General features: G+C 34.6%; 1 protein-coding gene across 29 annotated transcripts in view; it reads left to right on the top strand.

The window, feature by feature from the left end:
• The window catches only part of ADGRL3 (adhesion G protein-coupled receptor L3), a 559234-nt gene that overhangs the window by 445179 nt on the left and 89016 nt on the right, over positions 1–25039 (top strand). For all 29 annotated transcript variants that reach the window (XM_017541414.2, XM_017541407.2, XM_017541408.2 and 26 more), the window contains one exon: positions 21856–22065. In XM_017541414.2, coding sequence (XP_017396903.1) covers positions 21856–22065 — 210 coding nt within the window. The remainder of the gene's footprint in view (positions 1–21855; positions 22066–25039) is intronic.

Here is a 25039-nt window from a genome sequence, read left to right as displayed (position 1 = left end):
ACCATGTTGACCAGGATGGTCTCAATCTCTTGACCTCGTGATCCACCCGCCTCGGCCTCCCAAAGTGCTGGGATTATAGGCTTGAGCCACCGCGCCTGGCCTCCTTTACTTTCAAGCTAGACAGTAGTAAAAGCATTGTAAATATACTTTAAATTGGATTTACTAATTACCTGTACCTCAGGTATGTTCTTCAAACTTTAGAACATAATAACTTAAGCAGATTAAACTACATAATAATGAATGCTTTCTAAATTTATTAAGATACATACACTTTTATTCATTGTAGCTATCCCATATCAAAGATCAAATACACTTTGAAATGAGTTTTTTAAAGTACATGACACAGTAAGTACAAAAAATACTGCACTTGAACTAATTAGTGGTAAATTTCTGCTGGAGGAAAATCATTTCAATAAATACCTCTCAATTATTATTATTATTTATTTTACTTTAAGTTCCAGGATACATATGTAGAACGTGCAGATTTGTTACATAGGTATATGTGTGCTGTGGTGGTTTGCTATACCTATTGATCTGTAGTATAAGTTCCCTCCTCTCACCCCAGTCCTGTAACAGACCCTGGTGTGTGTTGTTCCCCTCCCTGTGTCCATGTGTTCTCATTGCTCAGCTCCCACTTATGAGCGAGAACGTGCAATGTTTGGTTTTCTGTTTCTGTGTTAGTTTTCAGAGGATGATAGATTCCAACTTTATCCATGTCCTTGCAAAGGACATGATCTCATTCCTTTTTATGGCTGCATAGTATTTCATAGTATATATGTACCATATTTTCTTTATTCAGTCTATCATTGATGGGCAATTGGATTGGTACCATGACTTCACTATTGTAAATTGTTCTTCAATAAACATACATGTGCATGTATCTTTACAGTAGAATGATTTATAATCCTTTGGATATATACCCAGTAATGAGATTGCTGGGTCAAATAGTATTTCTGGTTCTAGATCCTTGAGGAATTGCCATACTATCTTCCACAATGGTTGAACTAATTTACATTCCCACCAATAAAGTAAAAGCATTTCTATTGCTCCACAGCCTTGCCAGCCTCTCTATTGTTTCTTGAATTTTTAATAATTGTCCATTCTGACTGGTATGAGATGGTATCTCATTGTAGTTATAATTTGCATTTCTCTAATGATCAGCAATGTTGGATTTTTATTTTTCCTATGTTTTTTGGCTGTGTAAATGTCTTCTTTGGAGAAATGTCTTTTCCTATCCTTTACCCACTTTTGGATGAGGTTGTTTGTATTTTTCTTGTAAATTTGTTTAAGTTCCTTGTAAATTCAGGATATTAGACCCTTGTCAGATGGGTAGATTGCAAAAATTTTCTCCTATTCTGTAGGTTGCCTGTTCACTCTGATGATAGTTTCTTTTGCTGTGCAGAAGCTCTGTGGCTTATTTAGATCCCATTTGTCAATTGTGGCTTTTGTTGCAATTGCTTTTGGTGTTTTCATCATGAAGTCTTTGCCCATGCTCTTATGTCCTAATGGTGTTGCTTAGGTTTGCCTCTAGCGTTCATATGGTTTTACGTCTTATGTTTAAATCTTTAATCCATCTTGAGTTAATTCTTGTATAAGGTGTAAGGAAGGGGTTCAGTTTCAGTTTTCTGCATGTGGCTAGCCAATTTTCCCAGCACCATTTATTGAATAGGAGATCCTTTCCCCATTGCTTGTTTTTGTCAGGTTTGTCAAAGATCAGATGGGTGTAGATGTGTAGTGTTATTTCTGAGGTCTCTGTTCTGTTCCATTGGTCTATATGTCTGTTTTGGTACTACTACAGTGCTGTTTTGGTTACTGTAGCCTTTTAGTATAGTTTGAAGTTAGGTAGCATGATGCCTACAGCAGATGCCTTCATTCATTTTGCTTGAGATTGTCTTGGTTATACAAGGTCTTCTTTGATTTTGTATGAAATTTAAAGTAGTTTTTTTCCTAATTCTGTGAAGAATGTCAACGGTAGTTTGATGAGAATAGTATTGAATCTATAAATTACTTTGGGCAGTGTGGTTATTTTCACAATATTGATTTGTTCTATCCATGAGGATGGAATGTTTTTCCATTTCTTTATGTCCTCTCTTACTTCCTTAAGCAGTGGTTTCTAGTTTTCCTTGAAGAGGTCCTTCATATCCCCTGTTAGTTGTATTCCTAGGTATTTTATTCTCTTTGTAGTTATTGTGAATGGGAATCCATTCATGATTTTGCTCTCATCTTGTCTATTGTTGGCATAAAAGAATGCTTGTCATTTTATACCTCTCAATTATTAGAATTGGCTATGTGAGAACTTTTACAGAAAAGAGTAGTTGCAAGGCCATTTCGTAGTCCATAAATAAGCATAGGCAAATTATAAGTAATCTCCTGATATAAAAGATGATTACTCATTAATTTAAAGATGCTTTTTTTCTCTCCTGGTTACATTTATTTATGTATTTATTTACGAGACAGAGTTTTGCTCTTTTTGCCCAGACTGGGTGTTATATTTACATATTAGTTTACGATTTATAATTGACAAAGCCTTTAGGAAAAACTGAATTAATTATTATTATTTTTTTTGTACAAGGACATTAATATTGATGCAAGAAAAACTAATTAAAGTTTTGTTTTTATTACTTCTGAAATATTTAAATTTATAAAAAATATAGCTAATTACAATTTGAAAATGTTGAAGCTTTTAGTGAGCCAAATGTAACATTATCCTATGGCATCTTTTAATTTCATTTGTTTTCTTTCATTCATACATGCATTCTGCCAATTAAACACAATCTGCTTCTTGCTTTCTAGTAAAAAAACTATTTTTTCAAATGTTTCACAAGTCTTACTATTTTCTAATTTGCATGTTCAGAAATTGCTGCAGTTGTGCAAATTTAAAGATTTGGAGCTGTGCTTGTCACACAATCAGTATTCAGTAAAAGTTAACTTGCATGTGTTTCTAAAATACTTTGTATACCTCTCATCATTTTATATTGTAATCATCTCTTGAAATGTATTTGTCTTCTCTAGACTGTGAGTTCCTCCTGCTGGGGAATGTCTTTTCTTCTTGTTTACAACCCCAGTGCCTTGTATGGTATATAAAACAATATTTTTGACCAAGTGGACAGAATTCATTAAAAACCATGTTAGATGGTACAAGACCTCTGACATATCCAAGAAATGTCTTGTTTTGCTGTGCCTTCATTCTTGTTTCTAATTGGTTGTAAGTTAAATAATGCTGATGTTGTAAGGGTTTTTTTTGTTTGTTCGTTTCTTTCTTTCTTTCTTTCTTTCATTAGAAACCCGAGCACCAACTGCTGTGAGGGGTTGTATTAGTTCATTTTCACACTGCTATAAAGAATAACTGAGACTGGGTAATTTACGTAGGAAAGAGATTTAATTGACTCACGGTTCCACATGGCTGGGGAGGCCTCAGGAAATTTACAATCATGGCAGAAGATGAAGGGGAAGCAGGCACTTTCTTCACAAGGTGGCGAGAGAGAGAGTGAGAGAGAGAAAGAAAAAGAGAGAGAGAGAGAATGAGAGAGAGCAGAGAAAACTGCCACTTTTAAACTACTGTTGTCTCACTATCACAAGAACAGCATGGGGAAATTAACTCCATGATCCAGTCAGCTCCCACATGGTCCCTCCCTCCACATATGGGGATTCCAGTTCAAGATGAGATTTGGGTGGGGATACAGAGCCAAACCATAACAGGGTTATCTCTGAATTCCCAATTATGCAAACATCCAAAGGTGAGAAGAGCCTGTCTCATCTACTTGCAACTTTTCTGAATTGTTACCATGAACCCAAAGGTGGCAACACAGCTGGTTAACTACTGAATTCCCCCTGATTCTACTGTCTAATGAAACATTTGATTGTCCTCTCTTTTAGACACAAAAGTAACCATTACAAAACTTAGGTAATATAATTTTATATCTAAATTTTGAGATATAGTATTTTTGATATTTTAAAAGCTTCCATTATTGAGAATCAGTTGCAGATTTGTCTGTTGTTTAGAAGAACGTTAAAAAACTAAATTCAAATGTCGGTTTGTCTCTTAATAGTAATTCTCTTTTGCAGCCCCCTTTGTGGAGGTAATATTTTAATTTACAAGAGCATAAGTTTCAAAGTAATTAAATTAACATTTCTACTGTGGTTTTGTAAAGCACTGTAAGAAAAGCCTCAGAAAATGATCTTATAATTTATACTACTAGCTCTTTCCTCTAGTTAAATTTTAATTCTTTGGAGATAATAAAATACACCTTCCTACTCTCTCCTGTCAATTTAACTTGACATTGATTTTTATTATCTTTAAAAGACTTCACTTTCTTTAGATTGATGATTGTATTTTTTTTTGAAAAGCTTAGTATTATCTTATCACCCCATCCCAACGTCACCCCATTCCTACTATAGGCCTTGATTTGTTGTTTAAAGCCATTGTATTTCCTTCTAAATGTAGAATTGATTCAAAACAGTCACAGTTTGGAACATTTTAATTCCATACCATGGATATTCTGTGTGTTGAATATTTTATGGCTAAACTTTTTCTAGGCTAGAAGAAAACACTAGGCAGTTTTATACTGTAAGCCTCTACAGTTGAAAGTACTTGTTTTTCAAAAAGAATGTTTTTACTTTTTAAAGCCCAAAAAGTTACTTTAAAAGTTTAAAAATTAGTTTTATTATTAGAAAACAAAATATTGAGTTTATGTTGCTAAAGATTGCACAATCCTATTCCCAGCTCTTACATTCATTTTGTATTTTGCTATCTGTATTATGGTGGGATTTAGGTGGAGGGGGATATTAAAAATCATAACTAATACTTTAGTATAAATAGTACTTTAAATAATGTATTTATTTAAGGGAAAACTGTATAATTTACATGTTGAGTACATCCAAATATAGAAAATTTCTTGAAAAGAAATTGGTTTCAAAAATTTAAGATTTTATTACATTATCTTGAATGTTAACTTTATCAAAAAATTAACCTTTTAGAACCACATTTTCCTTGCATATAATGGGCAGAGAAACGGCATTTCAAATAGGAATGAGTATAATAAGGGAATTTTCTTCCTACCATCATGGCTCCTAGAACATCAACCTGAACGCTAATTCTCTTTTGTGCATTTCCTGTTATAAAACAGGAAAAGAAAGCTGCCTTCCCTACCACTTTCTCCCATCTACAGTGGACCACCAATTACCTAAAGCCCCTTTTGTTTCATTTCTGATGAGTTGTTGTGAATAGGAAAAATTATTTGAGGAAGAAGAGTAAAAGTTGTGTGGATTTTCCCCACTACTTATCTCTGTGACGGACAGGAAGGAAAAAAGGAACAAAGAACCTACCTAGAGATATTGAGAAAGATACTCTTTCTATTTGAGGAGGAGAATTGACACCAACTTGTGGTGTATCTTCTTAAATTCATGAATGAAAAATATATGTCTAAACTTATTTGTAAAAAGAGAGCAGCTAAGAGTATGGATTTGAAGAAAAACAAACCATTGAAATCATTTTATTTTTTTTCCTCCAATCTTTTACAGAACTTTTATTAAAAAGTTGAAAGAATGATACAATAAATATTCATATACCTCCTTTTCTTTTTCCGAATTCATATTTAAACATTTGACACAATTGGCTTTCTGTATATGTTGTGTGTGTATGTATATTTTGCTGTATTATTTGACTTTTTTTTTAAGTAAATTGCTTAGCCTGGGCAACACAGTGAAACCCATTTCCATTAAAATACAAAAAAAGTTAGTCAGGTATGGTGTATGAGCCTGTAGTCACAGTTTTTCAAGAGGCTGGGACAGGAGAATCGCTTGAACCTGGAAGGCAGAAGTGCAGTGAGCCGAGATCGCACAACTGCACTCCAGCCTGGGCAACAGAGCAAGCAAGGCTCCATGGCAAAAAATAAAAATAAAAATAAAAATAAAAAAAAAAAGAAAGAAAAGAAAAATGAAAAATAAATTTACTGATATTATGTTACTTAACTCCTAAAATTTCAACAATTATATTTTTAGAATGTTATTCTTAACACAAACAAGAAATTTAACCTGATACAATACTGTCATCTACTATATAATCCACAAACAGATTTTCCCAGTTGTCCCAATATAGCCATTATTTTTTCAAGAAGGACTGACTAAGGATCATACATTATCTTCTTTAAAGTCTTTTTGCCTGTTTTTGTCTTTCATGAGAATGACATTTTATAACGTCCAGGTCAGTTGACCTGTAGAATGTTCCACAGTCACAACCTTTCCGATTTGTTTCCCTCATGATTAGATTTGGGTAAAACATTTTTGTCAAGAACATCATGTAGTAGATGCTATATCTTTCCTGTTGCATTAAGAGGTCTAGCTACTATCAATGTAGTCATTTGTATTACTAAATTGGATCACTTGGTTAATACATTGCACAGAAACACTGAACTTTTTGTAATTAAGAGGAATCCATGGGAACATATTAATAGAACTTTGTTCTATTAATCTTGATTTTTTTAAATTTATGATGTGCTCAATCCATCCTTTATTGTTCCCCAAATAGTTGAATACCATCTTTGTGACAACCAAAGCTTACAGTTTATTTCATAATATAGACAACTGATCAGCAGAACCAGCATCTTGTGAGAAAGGTGTTATACTTCTCACAACTATAGAGCATGCTGTAGAAACACATGGAAAAGAGCTTTTATTTTATTTTTTTTTTTGAGATGGAGTTTCGCTCCTGTTGCTCAGGCTGGAGTACAATGGCACAATCTTGGCTCACTACAACCTCCACCTCCCAAGTTCCAGTGATTCTTCTGCCTCAGCCTCCCAAGTAGCTGGGATTACAGGCATGTGCCAACATGCCCGGCTAATTTTGTATTTTTAGTAGAGAAGAGGTTTCACCATATTGACCAGGCTGGTCTTGAACACCCCACTCTAGGTGATCTGCCCACCTCGGCCTCCCAGTGCTGAGATTACAGGCATGAACCATTGCACCCGACCTGGAAAAGAGCTTTAACTGGACTTTGAAGATTCAGGGAAGACACCCTAGAGGAAGTGACGTTACTTCTTAGGACATTTTGTTTAAGCAAAATGAGAAACAATTAGGATAGCATGATATAAGGCTGTATTTTTTGGGTTTTGCAATATTTATTTTTTCAATAAATTTTATATGATTTAATAACATGCTTCTTTTGATTTTTTTTCTGGATTATGGCAGATTTTTTTTTCTTTTACTATGACTATTTTTCTTTTCTTTCCAACTTTTAGGTTCGGGGTTACATGTGCAGTTTTGTTCCATGCGGAAATTGCATGTCACGGGGTTTTAGTGTACAGATAGTTTTGTCACCCAGGAAATCAACAGAGTACCTGATAGGTTGTTATTCAGTCCTCATCACCCCTCCCACCTTGCACCCTCAAGAAGGCACTGTTGTCCATTGTTCTCTTCTTTGTATTTATATGTACTCAATGTTTAACTCCCACTTATAAGAGAAAGTATGCAGTGTTTGGTTTTCTCTTCCTGCACTAAGTCTCTTAGAATAGTGGCCTCCAGTGCCATCCATGTTGCTGCAAAGGACATGATTTTATTATTTTTATGGCTGCATAGTATTTTGTAGTATATATGTACCACATTTTCTTTTTCTGGTCCACCGTTAATGGGCATCTAAGTTGATTCCACGTATTTGCTATTGTGAATAGTGAACAATAAGAACTTTTGAGCAAAAAGAATCCTGTGACCCTCCCATACACAGTTTGGATCCTCACACTTAAAATATTAAGGTTCTGTTTCATCTTCAGCAAATAAGCTTGGCTACAAATAGCAGCTAGAGGTCCATCTCCAATTCTAGTGGGAAACATTTTGTATGAGAAAGGTGATCAAGTACATAAGAGATTCTAAAATGTGGATACTGGCTGAAGACTTCAGCTCTCAGAAGGGCCCAGAATGTCTCAAGATCTTTAATAATAAGGACGAACAGCATTCCTTTAATGTCTACATAGATTATCTCATTTAATCCATAGCATCAGAAAAGTTATTGTCATCACAATTCTTTATTTTCCAAGTTTATAATTCAGGAAAGTAGGAATAAGAATTAAAAATTAGGAGGCTTAGGTTTCTGATTCCAGTTTTTTAAGTAATTGCTTCTTATTCTTAGGCAAATCATCTGAACTTCCTATTCCCATTGTTAATTGGTCAAATATGATGAATACAGATTTCTAACATTCTGTCAATTATTTTAGGGATTGAATAACAAATCTATGAGAATCATATTGATAATTATAAAGTTTTCTGGAAATATGACTTATTAATTCACTGTTTATTCTCAAAGCCTTTAAAGCTCTTCATCCTGGGTGTAGTTAACTCTCAAGGCACAAACACATAATTAAGTTTCTAATAAAAAGGTAACAATTTTATCTACATCTAATCAGGTAAGCTTTTGCTGAAAGAGAGATGTTTAGGCCAGTGCTTTGCCTTGGATTTAGAAGTGACAGACTTTTTTTTTTTTTCATAATGAAATTGTCAAATAATAGCTTTATATCAAGTTATAACTACATAAAACTTCCCAGCTCTTCAAAATGTTGGTTGTATAAACATTGGGAATTCCTACAATATCAGCATCACTAAATTTAGTTTTAAGCACAATCATAAATCAGTACTAAAAATATAATAATCTTTTTGATTGATTTGTTTTCTTCCTCATTAGTGAAATGATGTTAGCATTGCTCAACTGAAGAAATTATTATTTTTAAAAAATTTAAATATAATGATTCTAATCATCCAATTTATTTATGCTTAAGAAAGCATAATCAATTAACCTAGCAGAATAAATAAACATAGAAACCTTTCCTTCCTAATAACCTAAAAATATTTTCAATTTTATATACTGTTCTTGGTAAGAACTAGTTAAGGTGTTTATTAACTATATTTGTTCCAGATCTGAAAAATTTACTTTAACATGGCAACAGTTCTGTAATTGTTTTTCTATTTTCCTGGCCTATTATTTTTTTGGGCAGGATTTCATTCTCTCACTCAGGCTGGAGTGCAGTGGCACAATCACGGATGACCGCAGCCTTGACCGAGGCTTGGGTGATCCTCCCACCTCAGCCTCCCAAGTAGCTGGGACTACAGGTATCCACCACCACACTCCGCTAATTTTTATATTTTTTGTAAAGATGGGGTTTTGTCATGTTGCCCAGGCTGGTCTTGAACTCCTAGGCTCAAGCATTCTGTCCACCTTGGACTCCCAAAATGCTAGGATTATAGGCATAAGCCACTGTAGCTGGTGTTTTTCTGGACTACTTCATTCTGCTGTCTCTAGTAAATAAAGTGATAAAGTTAGAAAACTATTAGACTCTAATGGAATTAGGCTAGGTTTCCAGAACAGTTATTTATATAGCCTTCCAAGATAGACAATAATGACAAATCATATAAACAAGATTTTAAAAGCATTTGAACAAAAATACGGCTAAACTAAACCATTTTGCCTATCTTGATATGTACTATTTAAGGAATTGCCAATTTACTCTGTTTATCACCACAATGTAAATATTACAATTTTTTTGTTTGTTTTTAAGGCAGAGCTTCGCTCTGTCACCCAGTTTGGAGTGCAGTGGCACGATCTCAGTTCACTACAACCTTCACCTCCGGGGTTTAAGCAATTCTCATGCCTCAGCCTCCTGAATAGTTGGGATTACAGGCCTGTGCCACCATGCCCAGCTAATTGTTTTGTATTTTTAATAAAGACAGGGTTTCACCATGTTGGCCAGGCTGGTCTCGAACTCCTGACCTAAAGTGATCTACTTTCCTTGGCCTCCTAAAGTATTGGGATTACAGGCATGAGCCACCGCTCGCAGCCTGCAATTTATAGATCTCCTGTAGTTAGTTACTTGCTAATTTAAAAATCCAATTCATGGAAATTTCAAGATGTTAATTATTTTTTGCATTTAAATATTATCTCACATTATTGTCACTAAGCCTGTGGGATAATTGTCTCTAGAATATCTGAAAGACCCGTATTCTGCTTAAAACGCAATACATTTATTCAGGAGAATATAAAAAAGAGAGCCTAATAAATTTTTTTTTTTCTGAAATTGCTGTAGCTAAGAAAACCAAATGAAAAGGGAATAAATGTGACATGGGTATGTGTATGTGCACATGTACATATTTATATTTATACTTATATTCTGTTTTGTTTGTTACCTGGCACATAATAGGTACCCAATAAATATTCTTAGAATGAATCTACCAAAATTGTATGGAATATTTCTTGCTTCATGCAGTGTCTATTATATGGTTTTTATAATCTAGATCTAAAAATTACTTTCTCCTTTAATTCTAAGTCTGTTCATGTGTAATTCAAAAATTTCTTTCTCACTGTGATGAATTTATCTTTTCATGGATGCCAGAGGTAACGACTCTATGAGAATGATAAAGTGACAAAAATAAATATATCCGGTAACTCATGTCTGGTATTTCCATGATGACTTTTCCTCACCCTTCAGCTGCTCTACCCCTTTCCACATCACCCATCCCTTTTAAGAAGTACTTTCAAAAGGGGTGTGTGTGTGTGTGTGTGTGTGTGTGAATGAAAACAAACAGGAGGAGTTACCCGTTTTATCAGAGAATAAGAAAATTTGGAGCTAGAAATGTGCCCAGAAAACTTTGTTTTAACAAGACCTCTGGGTTTAATCGTTGTATTAAAAGGAAAATCAACACATTTTTGACCATGAAAGCCTAGCTCTATCCTGTTCTATGGGGGTTAGTATACAGATGCCCCTCACTCTGCGATGAGGTTATGTCCTCATTTACCTATTGTAAAGTGAGAAAATCATTAGTCAAACCACTGTATATTTGGAACCACCTATAATTGGTCACAGAAGGAATACAGGCAAGCATTTGTGGACCCTGCCACTGTTAATGAAGTTGCTAAAAACATAGGTACTTAGCTACCAGTTACAGTGACCAAGTTTTTAGGTAGCCAACTGGGAAATAGGCCAAAAATATAGCCAGACCAAAATATGCTTAGTACACAATAAATAATTATTCACATATATATTATTACTATTTAACAATGAAAAGTAATAGTACTTTAATAGTAGTTAATAGTAGGGCCAATAGTGTGAAAAAATGTGATAATATTTTTATGATGTTTCTGTCTTCTGATGTTTCTGTCTTTTTAAGTCTTCACTGGATATTTAAATGTTTAGGCTATATTATTATGTATTTTTAAGTAAATAGAATTTTTTAAAAGGTAGATACAATGTAGTAATTAAACAAATATTACCCTTATTAAATAAAATAACGATGGCATGTTTATATTTGACTTTCCCTTCTTTTTAATAGGGGTAAAAATGAATACAGTCAAAAGTAAAATTTACTTTGACCCTCAGTTCTGCCCTCATTAAGCCCACATTACATTGATTTCTTGTGTCAGTCCAATGTGATGACATCAAGCCAATATCCTCTCAAAAAAAGGTTTGAGCATAGAATACTTTCTATTTTACCACATAGCTTTACTAAACAGCTTTTTAGATGTGTAGGCATTCGTTCCCAGCTCTGAAAAACACCCATCCACTTTGTATCTACATGCGTGTTTTGAAAGACCAGCTATCTGTTAATCAAGTCCTCTGCATCTATGAACTCGTCATATATGTTGTCCATGTCCAAAATGCCCATCATTTTAAAACACTTATAAGTACATTAGATGTCAACATAAATTAAAACACTATCAGGATTAATAGTTGTAAAACACATAGTTTTACCTTATGAAATTGAGGTTGGATGCTGTTTTAGTCTACTTGTGTTGCTATCACCAAATACCGCAGACTGGTTACTTTCTAAAGAACAGAGATTTATTTCTTACAGTTCTGGGGGCTAGGAAGTCCAAGAGCATGCCAACAGGATCTGTCAAGGGTAATTCTGGCAGAAGGCAGAGGGTAAGAAAACAAGGATGGTAAAGAGGGCATGAGAGAAATAGAGGGCCAAAATTGTCCACTCCCTAGACAACAATAGTAATCCATTCATTAGGGCCAAGCTCTCATGACCTAATCACCCTGTAAAGTTCTTACCTCTCAACACTGTTGCATTGGGGGGTTACTTTCCAACTTAAGAACTTCAAACCAGAGCAGATTCTAAACAAGTTACAGCTTTAGTAAATGAGAAATTCCTGTTTAACTTGACTGCCCTTTTCTGGTGACATTTTTTGAAAACAGTCTTAACTCTCAAAAATGAGTTCTTTTTTCACTCTATAGCTTTTTGTCCTGAACTACACAGAGCTTCAAATAACTCAGCCAGAGTCAGTTCGTCTTTTCTAGGTTTCTTACATCTTCTTTAGAGATCATTAAACAGTTTTAGAGAAACATCATTTACATTTCTGTCTCTTAGTAATCTTTTTCTTTGTTCTCATCTATCATGTATTTAAAAATCAAAGAGAGACATTCTTTTTCCTTCACACTTTGAAAATATGATTTTACAGAAGGCCAGTATTTTAACATTTTTTATGGCCAGCCACAATGATAGGCATCTTGTCAGCATATATCTCAAAGCACATATCTCCTTCCACTTCTAGAAAGTCAAAAAGCTCATTAAGTGCTTCTGCACATTTTGAGGCAACTGAAAAGTGACCAAACAATTTCATTATAAAATCACAATATCATAGCTCAGCAAACCACATATCTTTTTATTAATATTGTATAAAGATATACAGGACATTTAATAGGTAAGAACTGTTCATTTTCTCTTATAAGACATTTATAGGCTGAATGGAATTTTCCGACATTTACATTTGCACCGTCTGTCAGATATGCAGATAGATAAGTAGAGTCTACTTTAAATTTGGACAAGATGTTACATCTTTTATGTCATCTCAAGTTTCATTAAAATCTTCACAGAAATCAAGAAGATGACTTGAAACTCCATTTTGGAATTCAAAATACCCAAGAGCTAGAGAGAACATGGTTTTGCTGGCATGATTCAGCGTATAATTTGATATATTATAGAACCATGTTCTTTAATAAGATCAGACAGAATCAGCTCTCCACTCTAAGGGGTCAACATATTGGTCATCAAAATTTCCTCTTTTGTTTACCCTCAGGATATTTCAGTTGCAACTTTTGAATCAGAGACAGATTAACTCAGATGTGTTGAGCAATCAAGAGAACAAAATGATAATGCATGTTTATTATTGTATACTCAAGCTAATTCAACAACTGCCATTTTCTTTCTTTCTTTCTTTTTCTTTTTTGAGACAAAATCTCACTCTGTCACCAGGCTGGAGTGCAGTGGCATGATCTCAGCTCACTGCAACCTCTGCCTTCTGGGTTCAAGTGATTCTCCTGCCTCAGCCTCCCAAGGAGCTGGGACTATAGGCACACATTACAACGCCCAGCTGGTTTTTGTATTTTTAGTAGAGACAGGGTTTCATCATGTTGGTCAGGATGGTCTTGGTCTCCTGACCTCAGGTGATCTGCCACCTCGGTCTCCCAAAGTGCTAGGATTACAGATGTGAGCCATCACACCAGACCAACAACTGCCATTTTCAAAAGAGCATTGATTTTTTGGGAGGGATGGGGTGGGAGGAGACAAAAAAAATGGTTTTGATTGACTTACAGAAAATTGACTGTCCCATCCTACACTGTACTTGTGAGATCTAGGCACCACAGGTATATTCATAATACCTTCTGCTTAGTCTCAAATTTATTTGTATTTATTTCTGTTTATTGTACAGTACTCTCCTTTGTGGTCACAATATTTACAATATAAAAAAGTAGCACAATCTTGATACAAATCACTACAGTTAATTCACAGGCAAAATCAAAGAGGAGCTCAGGATCACAAAGCTTGTGGGTTAAATACTCAAGTCACATCATCTAGAGTAATGCAACAGTGGTTGAATTGGTATTGACATCACAAATCTTGATTACCAATGTCAGTAGTCAGGAGAAAACTTGCAAAAGCCATTAAGAAAGATGAATAATTGATGCTTCATCCATTCAACACTAAAAATACTGTAGCTTTCAGCTTCCATTTTCTGGATGGTCCTGTGGATTTTGTAGATTTCTTTCAACCTTCTGCTTCCATCTCTGAAATCTGAGGCTTTTTATGTCCTGGAGAAGGGTTTCCCAGAAAGAAAAAATTTACTGCTAAAACTAAGACAGTACTGAGCAAACCTGGGTAGTGGGTTGCCCCATCATTAATTCTGTCAACTGCATACTAGTTGAGTGATTGTGGGTAGTTAGTTGCCCTATCATTAATTCTATCTCTACTGCATACTAGTTGAATGATTGTAGATAAATTATGTGTACTCTTTCCTTTAGTTTCTTCATCTGTAAGTTGGAAATAATAATAGTGTCACATCACGGTGTTTTATAGAATTAAAATGAATACCTTACAAAAATAAATAAGCTGTTCAAATAGAATAAGACATTTTGAAAATTATGTTAGTTGTTACTGCTATCATTATTAATCATTGTATTTAACTTAGGAATACTAAGGATAAAATTTCCTATCTGCCTAGTTTCCTTTCCTACCTTCAAACTCATCCCAGAGACTCTTAAATTGTTTTCTTTCTATTGATTGGTCATTCCATTTCCTTTAAAAATTCCTGCTGGTTTCTTTCATTTGTTATGGTAGTTGCAAATCTGTTACATCAAATGTATTTTTTTTTAAATTCATAGCAAGAAGATCACCAATAACTTAGAGTGTGCTAAGAATAATAACTGTGCTTCTGAAGCTGGAGATTTTGCTAAATAAGTTCCATTGAATCCAAAGGACAATTGTATTTTAATGCGTATGCTCTTAAGAGCACACACTTGCTAGCGTTTCGCTTTTACCAATTAAAGCATGAAAATATTTAGATTGATTTTTCAATTTGATGCAAACTTAAATGTTGTTGGTATGTTGTTTGAGCTAATTTGCCCTACAAAGAAGTAAGAAATATAATCATATTGTCCTTCTTTCTGAGTTACCCAACTATGATATGTTCTTCAAAGGAAATCTTGATTTCTTTAGATCATTAAGCCCTTTAATTTCCCAAGAGCTTGTGAGGTGACCTCTGTGTCTCATGACCTGGTTTTCAAGAGTTAGATCAATGCCAGGAACTTTTTTTTCAGAGAGTTCATGCCACATTTATCAGAAAATAGGCTTTTTGGAATCCTGCTGGCTTCAGTTTAATTTATGATTCAAATCAGTGTTTTATACTCTTGGATATATTAGTAGTAAAGTGAAGACTCATACATTTTCATTAAAAAAAGAAACTCAGCTATATTACAAATATTTCAGAACATGATATGTTGAAGAGGCAATTTAAAACTCATATCACTGTGCTTTACCAAAACCAGTTCAACATTAAAATCATGCATTATTATGCAAACAGTAAAATGGGTTCTTGATAATTATTGGCAAGCAGTTGATAATTTTTACAGGGTGATTGTCCAAGCAGTCTGAAAAATGCAACTCTCTAAATTTTTTTTTAAAAGAAAAAAACCTATCTAGAAGCATTCACAATTAATTTGTATAGTTTGTATACCATCTGGAAACACTTACATAGTTAAAAACGAAAACTATTTTAAGATCTATCTCTGTATCTCATTTGCTGACTTGCTTTTTTGACAATAAAGTTAGAAATATGAACATTTTCACATAAAGTCTTAGTGTACGCAGATTATTACTATTTTTTAAGCATGAAGCAAAAGTCACATTTCCCTGTTCCAGAAATTTGGCCTTAGTATCTATCATTAAATGTACCTCACGATATATTTGAGGGTTTTACATAAACAGAGTCACTCTCACAAGCGACAGTCATTGTGTAAGCCATCCATTTCTCCCATTACTCCCCTTTCGAGGTATGTGCTCAGTGACAAAGAGAAAGCATATTGGATAAGACAAAAATAAAGGGAAAATCAGAAGCTTCATGTAGGTTTTACAAAGTATTTGACCTTTCAAATATGAATAGAAACTTCATAGAAAGCCTGAAAAACAATCCTGTTTTTATAAAAATTTCTAGAGATGATAGATTCATTGAATTTTCTGAAACTATCTTCTGAGGAATAATTCTATCATTCTCTCTGATTTTTTTCTCACATCTCCTTATCTTCCCTTAAGAAGCTAATTTCCTTGAAGTCTTTGATATTTTTGTTTATTGTTATTTTTTAATGAGTTTTCCAAGAGTTACTTGCAAAAATTACACTCATCTGTGGTACAGAACTTGAAAAATGTTTTACTGTCATTCTTTGTTTGCTATTGTATTTGTCTTTTTGTTCTAACTTAAGGAAAAGTATACAGATGCAATAGTGTTTTTCTTGTTTTATCATTTAGAAGTCATAAGTGCAATTGTCCAGTACTCAAGATGTAATTCAGATTGAAAAGTTAAAACCTGCTTTCTGCATCTACTTTCCTTGGATGCTTTGGGCACTTTTGCTTGTTTTCTCCCAGACAGGATCTGGGTCTGTCACCCAGGCTGGCATGCAGTGGCATGGTATTGGCCCACTGCAACCTCCACCTCCTGGGCTCAAGTCATCCTCTCACCTCAGCCTCCTGAGTAGCTGTGACTACAGGTGCCCACCACCCCATTCAACCAATTTTGGTATTTCTTGCAGAGACGGGGTTTCACCATATTGCCCAGGCTAGTCTCAAATTCCTAGACTCAAAGCAATCTGCCCATCTCGGCCTCCCAAAGTTCTGAGACTATAGAAATGAGCCACAACTCCTGGCCACTATAGGAATTTTTATAGGCTTAATTTATAAGTACAACAAATATTTAATAATAACTAAGCTGAAAATGTTATAAAGTGAAATTAGATAATTCATACTTGATTAGAATAATTTTTAGTGTTCTTAGTTAAAATAACATCAACATTTATTATTATTATTTTTTGGATCCTCCCTATATCATTCATATAGGCTTTTTATTATTTAAATTTAAATTTATATTGAAAATGAAAAATTCAGAATATATTCAGTTAAAAAAAAGAAAGAAATACTTGCTTTATTACTTTCACATATATTATGGGAATTACTTATCACAATATCCTGAAGCCTCACCTATTTTACTGCTATGTGGATAAGGTTACTCATACTCAAAGAGATTCAGTACTTTGTTAAAAGTAACAATGACTAAGTTGAAGTGACGAGATTCAACTCAAGGCTTTAGGCTCCAAGAATTACTCCAGAGTACTCTTATTTACATCTGTACTTTTGTCTTCATTTTTATAATTGTTTGACACTTTGGCATTACAGGATATCATAAGGTATTATGATGTAACAACCTTCTTATTTTCTAGCTCTAATTTTTTAAAAATATTTTACTCAACATTTTAAGAGGAAGAGTCCTAAGGACTGTTTTGTGGGCAGCATGATACAGCTTGGAGTTTGAATCAAAATCCATTGTAGGAGAGAGAGATGATTAAAGAAAGGTTATTTATTCAATCAACACATTAATTGTGCAGCTACTCTATCCTATATATTTCTTCAGGAGCTGGAGGATTGGTGATCAGAAGAGATGAAACAACTTATTCTCTTAGAGCTTTCCTTTAGTTGTGGGGGGGCACAGAAAATAAGTGGAAAAATTATTAAAATATACAGTTCAGGTAAGTGATAAGGAATAAGGAGAAAATAATGCAAGAAAAGCAATCGAGACAGTCATAATATGGAAAAGGTGCCTGTAATTTTAGATAGAATGACTCAGAGAAAACCCTCTGTGAAAAGGTGACATTTGAATAAATAACAAAAGGAGGGTGGCAAGTAAGCCATGCAGATACCTTTTGGAAGAGTATTCCAGGCCAAAGGAACTTCAGATGCAAAGACCTTCGGGCTGAAATACCCCCGACCCATTCAAAGAAGGCCAGTGGAGGTGGAATGAACTGAAGGAAGGGAAGAATAGGAAATGATATTACAGGGGTGCAGGTCTTAGGGCTATGTAAGGCTTTCGTAGAGACTCAGTTTTATGTTCATTGAGTAGGAGCCATTGGAGGCTTTGATTAGAGGAGTGATGTCCTGTGACTTATATTTAAAAAGAATCTCTTTGCTTTGCTAAATATAGAGAAATGGGATTAGGACCAAAGTAGGGAGATCGGTTAAGAGGCTCTTCAAAAACAATCAGATGGCTCCAACCAAGTTGGTGCGGTGGAGATAAAACTTAGAGGGTAAAGACCTATAAGACTTCCTGATGGATTAAACGTAGTGTGTGAAAAAAATAGAGGCATCAATATAACTCCTGAGATTTTGGCCAGAACATTTTCAAGAATGAAGTTGCTATTTGCTAAAATGAGGAAAACAGAAGGAAGAGCAGATTGGAGGCAGGAGGGCAGAATAGGATAAGATCAGGAGCTGTTTTGGACGTATAATATTTGATACCTTAATAAATATCCAAGTGGAGATTAAATGGGTGCTAAAGCTGTACTGGCATGAGAGGGTTCAACTCTAAGGCATTTAGTCTAATAGAAGTGGGATTATAATCATTCAAAACCAAATATTTTTAAGGCTTTGTTTTTAATGTCAAGCACAGTCCTAGGTGCTAGGATGTAATATTAATAAAATTGTTATAACTCCTGCTCTCAAGGTACCTAATGGTATATTGTTTGTGTTATAGGTGATTGAGTTATATAGCATTCATAAACATGCAATCTCAGAAATAGGAATCCTTGTTCCATTATCACATTGGTACAACTATACTTTGGAGTTTAATTGAATTGGCCATCCTCTTGAAAGAAGTTTGTTTTTTTCTATCCATGGACTCCCTTCTAAAAGTTCTCTTATGGCAGACTATTAATTACAAACAAGGCTCTCATATTTACATCTGTTTTTTTTATATTTAATGTCTACTTGATATGGTTTGACTGCCTCCCAATCCAAATATCACCTTTAATTACAATAATCCCCACGTGTCAAGGGTGAAGGCAGGTGGATATAATTGAATAATGAGGCGGTTCCCCCATACTGTTCTCATGGTAGTGAATAAGTCTCATGAAATCTGATGGTTTTATAAATGGGAGTTCCCCTGGACAAACTCTCTCTTGCTCTGCTGCTACGTAAGACATGTCTTGCTTCCCCTTTGCCTTCTGCCATGGTTGTGAAGCCTCCAAGTGGAACCGTGAGTCCGTTAAACCTCTTTCCTTTATAAATTACCAAGTCTTGGGTATGTCTTTATCAGCAGTGTGAAAATGGACTCATTCATCGTTGTTCTTTCCCTTTCAAGTTACTGCTAAAATTCAACTATTGAGTTGTATCTGATGAGTGCTGCCATCCCAGTATCTTTGACATACAGGTGATGGTGTTAATATTTTCCTGGCTGAACAGTCATACCTAAAAGGTGACTTATTTACTAGACTTTTTTGTTCTGTGTTTGACAGTTGCAAATTTTTGCCACTGACACTTCAAGACCTGATATTCTTCTCTTATTAACTCTGCATGGGGTTTTTGAAGAGCCTACTTGGGACTGAGTAAAATAAATATATTTCTAACAATGCACCTACCCAGATAAAAGTGGGAGTTCTTTGATTTCTTTTCTTTTTTTCTTGTTTTGTTCTTTTATTTTTTTTTAAAGGATGCTATAGGTCTTTTGGATACGTTTGAGATGGTGTTATACCTGCCACTTTTCCATTATGAAAGACTACTGTGCTAAACGTTGGTGCTTGCTACTCAATCACAGCATCTTTCCTTTGAGTCAAAGAAGAGAGCAAATAGCCCTTTTTTCAGGGAATCAGGTAGCACTAACCACTCTTCACTCTCAAACACTCAAGTAATTTAAGCTGTCGCAAACCTAACACTGCTTTGGTAGTATCCCCCAGAGAACAAAGCAGTGAAAGCAAAATTTCATGTGGTTTTCTTTCATGACTTGAGCTCCTTCTGAGAAATATATCAATAGTTATGCAGGAATATTTCAAAACTGTTTCATCGACAGTGTTCTAGTGGAGGTCTTCATCAAATAACAACTGTGAAGTCATATCTGGCAGTATGAGGAGTGTTATGATTCAGATTACAGCATGGTGGCTCACTTCTAAGAATTTCCACATCCAGAAAAATCTTTGAAAGGATAAAGTTAAAAAAAAAAAGAAGAAGAAGAAGAAGAAGAAGAAAACCTGGATATATGGTTTTCAAATGTCTACCTTTAAAATTCTTTTTTTTTCAACTTTTATTTTAGATTCATGGGGTACGTGTGCAGGTTTGACACATAGATGTATTGTGTGATGCTGAGGTTTGGGATATGAATGATCCCATCACCCAGGTACTGAGTGAGCATAGTGCCAAGTAGTTTTTCTACCATTACCCCCCTCCTTCCCTCCCTTCCACCTTTGGCAGTGCCTAGCTTCTATTGTGGCCACATTTATATCCGAGACTACTCAGTGTTTAGTTCCTGATTATAAGTGAGAACATGGCAGTGTTTGGAAAATCTGAATATTTATATACGTGAAAATTGGGCTTACTCTGAAGCCAACTAAATGTGGCAACTTCTATCCTAAAACAAAAGTCAGTTTGTATGATCTATATAGTTGAGAAAGGTATCAATTAGAAAGACAATTCTTTGTTGTCAACTCAAAATTTTTCCATGTACATATTTTTACTTTTACCAATTTTGCATATATTCAGAAAATATCGTTGCCATTGATTTCATCTTTTAAAATTTTACAAAAATGATGTCATTTTGTGTAGATCCTTTTGATGCTTGCTTTTTAAAAATGAATATTAGATTTTTGTGTATTATCCATGTTTGTGACTGTAAATACAGTATATTGATTTACAACTCTTTAAAATATCATTGTACAAATTAACCTTTTTTCCATTAATTTATCCATTCTGCTACTGATAGAAGTTAGGCACTTAGGGCTCTTCCAAAAACCTTGAAGGAAGAGAATTGACAGTCATAGACAATTTGTCAACTTTGCTTCAACATGTTTATATGCTTATTTGTTGGTCCTCTATAAATTCTAAAGTTTCACAGAAGCTTTTTCTAGGGTAGGGACAAAATACCATAGGGTGGAAATAAGAGTTCTGAATCTTAGAACAAGGACATAAATGAAGTAATTGACAAACAAGGAACATGGCAGACCTCAAGCTTACTGGACTATTTTAACAGAACCAAAACATATGTTTCAGTACAGAAGTTTTCATGAACTTTTTCTTGTTTCTTAGCTCTGTCGCCTGCTATATGCCACTGTTTAGTATAGCAATTCTGAATATTTATTTTCTGTCAATGTATAACAGGCTCTATTCACACAAAACCTCTCAAAGATGAAACTTGCTGATCTCTTTAAGCCATTCAATATGAATATAAATCCAATGAATATCCTCATTCTTTTAGATCTGCCCACAAAATAAATGGTACACATGTGTGGCTATTCATCAGAATTCACTGGGGATCTTTATGAAAACACATACTTATATGACATGACCTTGGAAATTATCATACAGGATTTACAGGATAAAGGAATTGCATTTTTAATTTTAAAACCCTTAGATGATTCAAAAATAAGTTGAGATACAACTTCCACAAGTGTAAAGCTTAAAATTTTAGATTGTATTCTCTAGTGGATGTGATCTGAAAATTAGTGTAAAGAAGTGATAACATTTAAAAAATAAAATGTTTTACCTTGAAATCTTTGGCCAGAATTCAGTCGATCTGCTTTAACTATTTATATTCTGAAATGTTTGTAGCTAAGAAAGAAGCAAATACTATTGGCATCTCTGAATAGCAAACTGATTTACACCTCACAGAAAAGACAAAATGCTTTATCTGTGGAAGAGAAAACTCAAATCATTAAGTTACTTTATTCATTGTGGGTATAAAGGGTATTTTGAGGATTATTGCCATTATGCTTTCTGAATCCAGGCTCTTATAAAATCTTGTAATTGGTTATGTATACACTCAACTTACGGCTTTTTCGTTGTGTTTCCAGCACAGTGATGCAGTCCATGACCTCCTTCTGGATGTGATCACATGGGTTGGAATTTTGCTGTCCCTTGTTTGTCTCCTGATTTGCATCTTCACATTTTGCTTTTTCCGCGGGCTCCAGAGTGACCGTAACACCATCCACAAGAACCTCTGCATCAGTCTCTTTGTAGCAGAGCTGCTCTTCCTGATTGGGATCAACCGAACCGACCAGCCAGTAAGCAACCTACATTGACACTAGCAAAGAAGTTTTCCACTTCCAGCTTTTCAGTATCACCAATACTAAAAATACTTATGTTTGAAAGTATCATTTCTTCTAGTCATCTAAGATAGATACTAATTTTCTGGTCTTACTCAGTTTTCCATTTTTCATATTCCATTGTCATAAATAAGCAGTGGATTTTATGAATAAGGTGTATATTTCATTTTAAAATAGATTTTTGTTTTTTAGAACAGTTGTTGCTTTACAGAAAAGTTGAGCAGAAGCTACAGACATTTCTCACCTATCCCCTGCTCCTACACATACATAGCCCCCTTCATTATCAACATCCCCCATCAGAGCAGTACACTTGTGACAACTGATGAACCTACATAGACACGTCATTATCACCCAAATTCCATAGTTTACATGAGGTTGCACGCTAGGTATTATACATTCTCTGGGTTTGAATAAGTGAATAATGGCATATAGCTACCCTTAGAGTATAATTTTTTCACTGCCCTGAAAATCCCCTGTGCTGCTTCTGTTTATCCCTCCTTTCCCCCTAATCTCTGGTAACCACTAATTTTTTTTTTTTTTTTACTATCTCCATGATTTTGGCTTTTCAGAATGTCATATAATTGGAATCATATAGTATGTAGCTTTTTCCGATTGGTATCTCTCTTTCTCTGTCTCTCTCTTTCTTCTGTCTTTTTTCTGCTTTCTTTGTTTTGTTCTTTCCTTCCTTCCTTCTTTCTTTCTTTCTTTCTCTTGCATGACTTCCTTCCTTCCTTTCCTTCCTTCCCTCCCTCCCTTCTTCCCTCTTTCTTTCCTTCGCTCCCTCCCTCCCTCCCTCTCTCTCTCTTTCTTTCTTTCTTTCGTCTCACTCTGTCACTCAGGCAGGAGTACAGTGGCATGATCTTGGCTCGCTGGACTCTCCACCTCCCAGGCTCAAGCAATCCTCCCACCATAGCCCCTGGAGTAGCATGTGCCACCATGCCCAGCTAACTTTTTGTATTTTTAATAGAGACAGGGTTGTGCCATATTTCTTAGTCTGGTCTCAAAATCCTGGACTTATCCGATTCACCCGTCTCAGCCTCGCAAAGTGCTAGGATTACAGGCATGAGGCATCACACCTGGCCGTGGCTTCTCTCAAATGGTCATATATATATTTGAATTCCCTTCATGCTTTTTTTGTGACTTGATAGCTTATTTATTTTTAGAGTTAAATAATATTCCATTGTCTGATGTACCACCATTGTCTGATCTACTCACTTACTGAAGAACATCTTGGCTGCTTCCCAAGATGTCAATTATGCTTTTGTCAATTATGAAGAAAGCTACTGTGAACACTTGTGTGCAGGTTTTTGTGTGGACATATGTTTTTAACTCCTTAGGATAAAACCAGGGAGCACAATTTGTGGATCACATGGTAAGAGTGTATTTAGTTTTTAAAGAAACTGACAAATTGTCTTCCAAAGTTGCTGTCCATTTTGTGTTCCCATTACCAATAAATAAGATGTATATTTCTTCAGAAATTATTTCATAACTTGTCTTTCTAAGGAACTACATACTGTCATCATTTTTTTCTTTTGTTTTAACCACAGAGCTCAATATTGGGGAAACCTTGGTAAAATTATTTAGAAAACGAAAAAATATATTTTTTCTAATAAATAGAATTGTGTTTTAAAGTTTATAATATCCTTAAAATCAGCCGACATTACATTAAAACCTGCATGTCTAAAACGAGTTTTTCCAGTTGATGTATTTTAGAAAATAGTACAATCTGCAAATCATTTTTAGTGTATGTAAACTCTTCCCAGATTTTGTTTGACACTTTATATTTGCGTGAGTTCTGGTCATGTCTTTAAGTGCCAACCCTGTACGTTATTGCAGCCTACATTTAGTCATATCAAGGAAAGGTGGAAGAGGAAAAGGGAAAGAAAAGGGGAAAAAAAATGAACAGCACTAGCCCAGTGTTAGTAAAACCAAGAAGAAAATATAAATAATAGATAATATCTTAATATATTACGCAGACTTTATGACCACTTATAATTTTGGGGAGGCAGTTTCAGTTTACTTAAGATTTACTCATGATACAAGTTTGTTATCATGAGTAAAACTGCAAATGAGCATAAAAGCTTCATTTTGTAGAAGACTTTGAGCATAATAAATAGTTTGTTCACTTAATGCTTTTTTCTGGTATGTGTCCATATGTATGGAGTACTTTACAATAAAAATGCAGTTGGATTCATGTTGGTGATTACACATTCATGATTAATGACTGTGAAGGGTACAATTATGGTGATTATATTTTTAATTGGGTATCATATAGTAATGTGACAGCTTTTCCCATAAATGCATACCTATGAATAAGCAATCAAAGTACACATTGCTTTCCCCAAGAAAGTAAAGCCTTATTTAACAAAAATTAATAGTTGAAGTTCTACCTCTAAAAAGCAAGAAATGGAAAATTGTGTTATTTTCCAAGAATATATCATTTTATTCTCTTGTTAGCTTGCAATTCAAATGCTGTGTGATTTCTTTTCATTTAGAAACCTTATTCTTATTTTTGTTTCCTGATGTTACATATGATATAAAAAACTTTGCCAAATATTGCATACCACACAAAACTCATTTCTAACAAGTAATATAAAGAACAATGATTGATATGAAAACATGGGTAGAGTGCAGCTCAGCAAAACTTGTCTTCACTCCCCTTGATAGCAAGGTGTCCTTTTCTGCACTCCACATAGTTTAGGACCAGCTTTCCTTCTAGCTCCTCAGATGTAGGATTTCCTGTTCTCTCCCTCAATGTCATGTTTGAAACCTAAAATTTGACCTGCCCTTTTGTTTTATTTCATAGGGATTATACTAATCAATGAATCCATACTATTCTGGTAACTTCTGTAAGTTTGTTGACCTTTTCTAGTAGCAGCTATAGATGTCAGTCAGGGCTTCCTTTTTTTTTTTTTTTTTTTTTTTTTTTTTT

This window comes from Cebus imitator, unplaced genomic scaffold (genome assembly GCF_001604975.1).
Source record: "Cebus imitator isolate Cc_AM_T3 unplaced genomic scaffold, Cebus_imitator-1.0 Scaffold133, whole genome shotgun sequence".
NCBI lineage: Eukaryota > Metazoa > Chordata > Mammalia > Primates > Cebidae > Cebus > Cebus imitator.
Note: the sequence above shows the minus strand (reverse complement) of the source record. Positions and strands in the feature narration are given on the sequence as shown.